We start from the raw sequence: 9764 nt of genomic DNA, 5'->3' as shown, positions 1-9764 counted from the left end.
AATATTGACTGCTATTGATGTAAAAGATTACCAGGTCTTTAAGAGTTTAGTCGGAAGATAACAGCTTTATAAACATTCTTTCATGGTGCCCCGACTTTCTAGTTAATTACATTTACATGATTAGCTTAATCAGGTATTATTAATTACAGAGAAAACAAATGGAAAATGAAAAGTGGATCGATGATGGCTAATAGACCGGTGACGCCGACCTCCGAAAGTCGCCCGAACAAGGAGAGGAACCGACTTCGGTGGAAGTCGTGACAGTAATTAAAATACGTATTTCAAATACATGTAACATAAATACTAACCATCTCTGCCTACTACCCAACACTCTGTTATACTTATTTTTTAAAGAAACCACACCCCGCGACATACAGAGAACACAGTCCAGTAGGAAGACACTCCCTGTCCTCTGGTGTAGAGTTCCATGAAACAGAAAGTAATCTTTCACACTGCCATTGCCTAACCTACAGGAGAGAGCACCAAAATGGCTGAGAATCAGGAACTGTTCTGTTGCTCCATCTGTCTGGATCTACTGAAGGATCCGGTGACTACTGCCTGTGGACACAGTTACTGTATGGGCTGTATTAAAGAAAGCTGGGATCAGGATGTTCTGAAAGGGGTCTACAGCTGTCCACAGTGCAGACAGACCTTTACCCCAAGGCCTGTTCTGAAGAGAAACATTGTGCTGGCTGAGGTGGTGGAGAAACTGAAGAAGACAGGACTCCTGGCTGCTCCCCCTCCTGCTCTGTGCTATGATGAACCTGGAGATGTGGCGTGTGATGTCTGCACTGGGACCAGAAAGCAGAAAGCCCTCATGTCCTGTCTGGTGTGTCTGGCCTCTTACTGTGAGACTCACCTGCAACCTCACTATGAATCTCCTGCTTTGAAGAAGCACAAGCTGGTCAAAGCCACCTCACAACTACAGGAGAAGATCTGCTCTCATCATGACAAACTGCTGGAGGTTTACTGTTGTACCGATCAGCAGTGTATCTGTTATCTGTGTACAATGGATGAACATAAAGGCCACGATACAGTGTCAGCTGCAGCAGAGAGGACTGAGAAACAGGTAAGACCAAAACAACTTGTTGGTGACTGTCTGATAAACAAAGAATTAAAGATACAGTAGGATCTAAGGCTATTTGAATATGAGATCATTCAAATGAAATCGATCCACGGCAGAACAAATATGAACACAAACCTTGAGTATATAGATATGTTAACCCAGATTCTCCAAAAGTATCACCATTTTCGAAAGTCAAACACTATCATTCTGAACTTTGGACTCATGCCCTTTAATGAGTCCAAAGTTCAGTCTCAACTTGGCTTCCTATTCCGCAACAAAGCATCCTTCACTCATGCTGCCAAACATACCCTTGTAAAACTGACCATCCTACCAATCCTCGACTTCGGTGAAACCCTACTCAATAAATTGGATGCAGTCTATCACAGTGCCATCCGTTTTGTCACCAAAGCCCCATATACTACCCACCACTGCGACCTGTACACTCTCGTTGGCTGGCCCTCGCTTCATACTCGTCGCCAAACCCACTGGCTCCAGGTCATCTACAAAACCCTGCTAGGTAAAGTCCCCCCTTATCTCAGCTCACTGTTCACCATAGCAGCACCTACCTGTAGCACGCGCTCCAGCAGGTATATCTCTCTGGTCACCCCCAAATCCAATTCTTCCTTTGGCCGCCTCTCCTTCCAGTTCTCTGCTGCCAATGACTGGAACGAACTACAAAAATCTCTGAAACTGGAAACACTTATCTCCCTCACTAGCTTTAAGCACCAGCTGTCAGAGCAGCTCATAGATTATTGCACCTGTACATAGCCCATCTATAATTTAGCCCAAACAAATACCTCTTTACCTACTGTATTTATTTATTTTGCTCCTTTGCACCCCATTATTTCTATCTCTACTTTGCACCTTCTTCCACTGCAAACCAACCATTCCAGTGTTTTTTTTTAACTTGCTATATTGTATTTACTTCGCCACTATGGCCTTTTTTAAATATTTGTATTTATATATATATTTTATTTGCCTTCACCTCCCTTATCTCACCTCACTTGCTCACATTGTATATAGACTTATTTTTCACTGTATTATTGACTGTATGTTTGTTTTACTCCATGTGTAACTATGTGTTGTTGTATGTGTCGAACTGCTTTGCTTTATCTTGGCCAGGTCGCAATTGTAAATGAGAACGTGTTCTCAATTTGCCTACCTGGTTAAATAAAGGTGAAATAAATTAAATAAAAACTCCTTGATACATGTAGGCCTACCATAAAAACTATAATCATTCACATAGCAACATAAAAATATAATATTGAAAATGGACTTTCAATATTTTAGAAATTCCTCTCTATGGGCCCTATGTCACATTACTATACTATTGATCTACTGGACAAATAAAGCTTGATAGCTCATTGAAGAGTGATTCTCCACAGAGGCAGCTGGGGATGAGTCAGCAGAAGGTCCAGCAGAGATTCCAGGAGAGAGAGAAGGAGCTGAAGGAGCTACAACAGGCTGTGGAGTCTCTCAAGGTGAGTATTGTTGACCAGAGGGGAGACACCATTTCACTTCTCTCCTCCAGAGAGAGAGAGAGGGGCCCCTCTCCAATCCCACTGACCCCACTGCTGGGAACAGGCTGTCTGGACCCCTTTCAGAGAATAGACTGCTTAATGTAACTGACGGGATATGAACCCAGGTCTACTGCAGAAGAAACCAACATCTTGACCATTACACCAAGAGGACATTCCCTATTGGGCCGACACGGATTTTGAAGTCGCATAGTGGCTGTTTCAGGTGCAACGTTTATGGTCAAGTTGCAGCAGTTTGTAGGAGGGAGATTCCAAGATGTGGGAAGTGTGCAGGAGGTCACGGGATAGAGGATTGTGTAGTTTTAGTGGATAAAGTTGTGTGTCAACTGTAGGGATGTCCATGTTGCTGGGGATCAGAAGTGTCTGGTGAGAGAGAGGCAGGTTGAGGTGGATAGAGTCAGAGTAGTGCAGAAGGTGTCGTATGCTGAGGCAGTGAAGAAGTAGAGGAGGATGGGTCAAGGGTGAGGGATCCTGAGAGGATCCCTGTGAGTAGTAGATCTGTGCCAGCACAGAGGGCTAGGCCAACGAGTGATATATGCTTCAGTAAGGTTGGCTTCTTAGCGTTCATAGCAATGGTTATCAACTGTACCACAGAAATGGAACGTAAATCCCAGAAAATAGATGTTGTTGTGGCAGCTGCAGAAAAGTATTTGTTCATACAAGATTTGATTTCAGAAGAGTTACAGGGTGTGTTGAGTGGTGGTGTCCCGTCCTCCCAGGTCGTTGGCATGGTGCAGGAGCAGATAGGGTCAAAGTAGTGGAATGGGGTAGTGGGTTTTTAATGAGTGTAGGGTTAGTTGGAAGGCTGTTTTGCAGTATTATATATATATTTTTATTAAATATTCCTTTCCCCTTTTCCCATTTTGAATGACAAAGTAAAATGTATTTATATTTTTGTCCAGCTGGGAGCAGTAATGCAACATATTGGATGCCAACCGCAGTTAAACTCCAAAGAAGAAGAAACGTTATAATATTATTATTATTATTATTATTATTAGGAGAACACGTTTAGAAACTATTTTAGTAATAATATGATGTTAGTAAATACCATTATAGTACTAAATAGGGTTTAGATTATTTTGTTAATCAATACATATCTAAGCATTTTGTAGTTTTGTTATTAGTTATTTTATTATATTTGTTATTGCAAGGCAGAACACTTGATAGACAAGATACATTTGTTTTGTTTTTTTAAATGTGGTTTGAACTGGGTGACCTAGTAACCTCTATGTGAAGTCCAGCAATTGGTGTGGGATGCAGGGGCAGGTTTGAGACTGATCTCTGGAATGAATAAGAGAAATGCACTTTATTTCTCAGCTGCCTCACCAATGTCTATACGTGAATTAATAACTTTTAATTGGTAAATGTTTCCAATAGATGGCAGCATAAGACCATGAAGCATCAGTTATAGGCTACAAGCAGCAATATGATTGACATAAAATAGCATGCAACCAAAGACTATATATCCCATGATTTCCTAAAATGGTCACTCATTACTTTACAGTTAGCTATATGTCTCGTATTAGTCCTGTGTTGCTTTTGGGAGAGCAAAACAACGTTAACTATAGCAGGTATTGAACCGCGGTCAAATAATCACTAGTCAGATGTGCTAACCTCAACCTTAGTAAACACGCATTATACCATCATGTTAATATGTCATATTGGGAGTAAACAGCCTCGGAATAGAAAAGACGATCCAGCCCGACAATAAATGGCATCATGCAACTCTCACGGTTAGTAAATTTACCTCAACATGCCCCTCTCTTGTGGGAGAAGGCAGCGCGCTCGCTGCTGGTTGATGAATTTGACATTGAGTGTATTAGGAAAATACGTTTTTTTTTTTTTTACCAGAGGTGACTGATTTAATGTTCAGGCTTATTGATAATCGTTGTAGTAATGAAGTGTAATTTAAAGACTGGTGTTAAACACTAAAAGGTAAATGGTAGTAGATAAATGGTAAGCTGGTTAAATAAAAGACTGCTGTTATAACTTTCAGACTGCCTTTGTTTTGGGGAAATAGGGACATGTCTGTCTATTTCTCCAATTATCTCTAATAGATGTATTTATTTTAATGGTTTGAAGTTCTACACCATTTTAATCGGGATAACCTATTATTTCGAGTGATGTTAGTTTGGGCAGCGTACAATGCTGTGACCAATTGCTGGTAATTAAAACCTAAAACCTAAAATATTCAATGCAAAGAAATTACTCCTAGAACTCTTGTCGTCTCATTGTTTCCTAAAGGGGACCAAGAAGGTGCCATATTTTTTCCAGTTGGTTCTAAGAACAGATTGTAGTGGTAAGATAAAAAGGTAGACATTTTTTGGTCCCATTTAGGGAAAATTGAATTTTGTGGCTGGATCAGCAGCTCTTCATCATGCGACCAGAGAGACTTAATACAGCAGGGGTCTCTGATTTCTATGCTGCAGTACTGAGGGCCTGGCAGCTGCTGAGACCCACACGAGATGGGGGTGTGGTCCCTGGGCCGTGGGTATGGGAGGAGACTATCGTCCACAACCCACTGATCACTGGGTTTGGTGGACCTGGAGAACAGGGTGGCAGAGTTATGACTCAAAGCAGCACAGAGGCTACTGTACCGTACGGAGGTGGGCTTAGCGGGAGTGAAGGGGCATCAGTGGCAGGGGGTTGTGGGGGCTGAGAGCATGGCAGGGTATAGTTGGAGGGTGCTCTATAAGCTCCTAGTGCTGGAAAGGTCAGGGGTCGTCCAGTGGAGGGTATTACATGGAGCCCTGGACACCAATAGCTGGTTGGCTCGGGTTGACCTGGGAGTTGGGGAGGGGTGTCCGTTTTCTGCAATGACAGACTGTTCATCATGTTTTTTCTGTGTTGCCAGGGTAATGCCATTACTGTTGACGCCTTAGGGTTGAGTTTGAGTTTTACAAAATTATCAACAGTGTGGAGATGTTTCAGGAGGTATGGGGGCTCAGGGGGGGCTGTCTCTATGGCTGGAGAGGAGGGGTTGGATGTACGGTTGGAATGTAGTGCTGGATGGTGTTTTGTGATGTGGTGTTGGGTACTGTATAATGTGATTGTGTGGAGGTTGTGGTGGCACGCAATGTGTTTGTAGGAGGGGGGGGGGTGTTAGTGTAATATGGATGGCAAGTGACTCTCTCGCGATATCTCGCTCTCTCTTGCACTTCCTCTCTCCATCTCTCTCTCTCAACAGCACTCTGCCCAAGCAGCAGTGGAGGACAGTGATAAAACCTTTACTGAGCTGATCCACTCCATTGAGAGAAGGCGCTCTGAGGTGAATGAGCTGATCAGAGCCCAAGAGAAGGCTCAAGTGAGTCAAGCTGAAGGACTCCTGGAGCAACTGAAGCAGGAGATAGCTGAGCTGAGGAAGAGAAGGACTGAGCTGGAGCAGCTCTCACACACAGAGGATCACATCCATTTCCTCCAGGTAACTAAACTGCCTTGTTACATGTGATATGAAATTAACCTAATGTGAAACTATTCATCTCAATCATTATGTTGCCCCCTCTCCCTCTCTCTCTGTCCCTCTCGCTCTCGCTCGCTCTCTCTCTGTCTGTCTCTCCCTCTCTCTCTCTCTCTCTCTGTCACTCTCTCTCTCTGTCCCTCTCTCTCTCCAGACTTATCAGTCTCTCTCCAGTATCAGTGTATCTTCAGACTTACCCAGCATTGTTGTCCTTCCTCTTCAGTACTTTGGAGATGTGAGTAAGACTGTGTCTGAACTGAGAGAGAAACTGGAAGACTTCCTTAAAGGAGAATGTACTAAGATCTCCACTACAGGTGTGTTTAAAATAATAAGAACATCAACCTTAGACCATTGAAAGTGCCCTACTAGTCATATACATGTGGAATATGGTATGATGATAACATTCCCCCTCTCTGTCAATGTGTTTGTGTGTCTGTAGTGAATATAGTGGATTTTGTACTGCCTCCAGAGCACAAGATCAGAGAACAGTTGTTACAATGTGAGTCAAATCAAATCAAGTTTTATTTGTCACATACACATGGTTAGCAGATGTTAATGCGAGTGTAGTGAAATTCTTGTTCTTCTAGTTCCGACAATGCAGTAATAACCAACGAGTAATCTAACCTAACAATTTCACAAAAACGACCTTATGAACACAAGTGTAAAGGGATGAAGAATATGTACATAAAGATATATGAATGAGTGATGGTACAGAACGGCATAGACAAGATGCAGTAGATGGTATCGAGTACAGTATATACATATGAGATGAGTAATGTAGGGTATGTAAACATTATATTAAGTGGCATTGTTTAAAGTGGCTAGTGATACATTTTTTACATCAATTTTTAAATTATTAAAGTGGCTGGAGTTGAGTCAGTATGTTGGCAGCAGCCACTCAATGTTAGTGGTGGCTGTTTAACAGTCTAATGGCCTTGAGATAGAAGTTGTTTTTCAGTCTCTCAGTCCCTGCTTTGATGCACCTGTACTGAGCTTGCCTTCTGGATGATAGCGGGGTGAACAGGCTGTGGCTCAGGTGGTTGTTGTCCTTGATGATCTTTATGGCCTTCCTGTGATATCGGGTGGTGTAAGTGTCCTGGAGGGCAGGTAGTTTGCCCCTGGTGATGCGTTGTGCAGACCTCACTACCCTCTGGAGAGCCTTACGGTTGTGGGCGGAGCAGTTGCCGTACCAGGCGGTGATACAGCCCGACAGGATGCTCTTGATTGTGCATCTGTAAAAATTTGTGAGTGCTTTTGGTGACAAGCCGAATTTCTTCAGCCTCCTGAGGTTGAAGAGGCGCTGCTGCGCCTTCTTCACCACGCTGTCTGTGTGGGTGGACCAATTCAGTTTGTCCGTGATGTGTACGGAGAGGAACTTAAAACTTACTACTCTCTCCACTACTGTCCCGTCGATGTGGATAGGGGGGTGCTCCCTCTGCTGTTTCCTGAAGTCCTCAATCATCTCCTTTGTTTTGTTGACGTTGAGTGTGAGGTTATTTTCCTGACACCACACTCCGAGGGCCCTCACCTCCTCCCTGTAGGCCGTCTCGTCGTTGTTGGTAATCAAGCCTAGTGTCGTCTGCAAACTTGATGATTGAGTTGGAGGCGTGCTTGGCCACGCAGTCGTGGGTGAACAGGGAGTACAGGAGAGGGCTCAGAACGCACCCTTGTGGGGCCCCAGTGTTGAGGATCAGCGTGGTGTAGATGTTGTTACCTACCCTCACCACCTGGGGCCGGCCCGTCAGGAAGTCCAGTACCCAGTTGCACAGGGCGAGACCCAGGGTCTCAAGCTTGATGACGAGTTTGGAGTGTACTATGGTGTTAACTTCTCTAGGATAGGTGGGACGGTAGCATCTGTCTGGGTATCTTTATTGTGAAGTAACGAACAGTCTCTTTTTACTGACACTACTAACAATCCCTCTAGAAATATATATCAATAGTAGACTGGGTATCTATCTGACTCCTCATATTTCTCTGATTTGATCTCTGCTGTGCTCTAATCAAAGACTGGGTAGATACAGTATCTGCCTTAACTTGTTGTTCTAACTCCCGTCATTGGTCTCTGCTCTGCTCTTCTCCCAGATTCCTGTCAGCTCACACTGGACCCAAAAACAGCACACACACTCCTCTCTCTGTCTGAAGGGAACAGAACGGTGACACGTACAGACAAAGTCCACTCATATCCTGATCATCCAGACAGATTCACCAACCAGTGTCAGGTTCTGTGTAGAGAGGCTCTGTCTGTACGCTGTTACTGGGAGGTGGAGTGGAGTGGTAATGTTGTTACTGCAGTCTCATATAAAGACATCAGCAGAACAGAGACAGGTAATATATTTGGATACAATAACAAGTCCTGGAGTTTACTGTGCTCTAGTGATGGTTATTGGTTCAGACACAATAATGTTGTGACTAAAGTATCAGGCCCTCAGTCCTCCAGAGTAGGAGTGTACCTGGATCACAAGGCAGGAACTCTGTCCTTCTACAGTGTCTCTGACACAATGACCCTCCTCCACAGAGTCCAGACCACATTTACTCAGACCCTTTATCCTGGGTTTAATATCTGTGGTACTGCTGAGCTGGTTAAACTGTAGTAGGGTCCACAGAGATACTAGTCATGCTGGTGGTGATGGTCCCCAGATATAATGGTCTCTTGTTCTGTACAATTATTTGTCTGACTGTATAAGTAACTTAAAATGTAATGTACTTATTTTTTTTTATCAAATACAATGTTTTAATCTTGTACATGTCCATGAATCATGATGTATGGTGTTGATGTATATTGGTTGTCATTCAGAACCATTGATATGTTTTCTCAATTGGTTCTCTGTCTCTATGTAGTTTTCCTCAGTGGCATTGAACAGGTAGTATCACTTACTAACTAACTAAACTATATGGGACAGGTACTATCACTAACTAACTAAACTATATGGAAGAGGTAGTATCACTAACTAACCTTCTAACTAACTAAACTATATGGACTGGTTTCCTGGACATGGAACAGATAGTAACTAAACTATATGGTCTGGTTTCCCAGACACAGATTAATCCTAGTCCTGGACTAAAAAGTATGTTCAATGTAGATGTCCAGGAAACAGGCCCTACATTTGGCATCTTTCTTTCTCCCATACTGCTCAGTCAAGCAACATTAAACCTGTCCAGAAGGTGGGGCTATTGACCAAACAATAAAACCAGCAGATATCTTGACTTGCCACTCAGTATATCAGTAATGTTCAGAATAGTACTTTAATATCATTGGAGATTGATGGTCTTTTTATCCACTATCCAGAGTCAGGAACAGATTAAGTTAGGCCTGCTACTGTTCAGTGATTAAATATGATTTTTGGTGATGGGAAATGAAAAATACAACACTAAACTTCATCTTGTAATAGTTTTCCTTTGTTATTTATTCCAAGGTGTGTCTTTAACTTCTCTTTGGATTGTGTGGAGGTGAGCTAGTGGTGTGGCTGATAGAATAGAATGAAAAGGGAGGATGGGAGGGGAAATGGGCAGATATATCAGACAGATGAGGAAGAGAAAGATTTTCATACAGGAGTTAGTGTCTCTGTTCCAAATAGCTCCCTATTCCCTGCGTAGTGCATCGGCTTCTTTTGACCAGATCTAAAGTAGTGTTCTGGATGTTAGATTGTTTCTCCCTGTTATTAGAACATGACAATATGGTAGTGACTTTAGTAGTTTCCTCCCC

General features: G+C 43.0%; 1 protein-coding gene across 1 annotated transcript; it reads left to right on the top strand.

Annotated features, from left to right (window-relative positions):
- The first annotated feature begins 478 nt into the window (after window positions 1-478).
- LOC129855656 (tripartite motif-containing protein 16-like) lies at window positions 479-9447 on the top strand. The gene is made up of 6 exons (XM_055923552.1): window positions 479-1069; window positions 2452-2547; window positions 5792-6025; window positions 6216-6375; window positions 6501-6560; window positions 8144-9447. The coding sequence occupies exons 1-6, from the start codon at window positions 488-490 to the stop codon at window positions 8650-8652; spliced, it is 1641 nt and encodes a 546-aa protein (XP_055779527.1). The 5' UTR covers window positions 479-487; the 3' UTR covers window positions 8653-9447.
- The last annotated feature ends 317 nt before the right edge of the window (window positions 9448-9764 follow it).

This window comes from Salvelinus fontinalis, chromosome 5 (assembly GCF_029448725.1).
Source record: "Salvelinus fontinalis isolate EN_2023a chromosome 5, ASM2944872v1, whole genome shotgun sequence".
Lineage (NCBI taxonomy): Eukaryota > Metazoa > Chordata > Actinopteri > Salmoniformes > Salmonidae > Salvelinus > Salvelinus fontinalis.
Note: the sequence above shows the minus strand (reverse complement) of the source record. Positions and strands in the feature narration are given on the sequence as shown.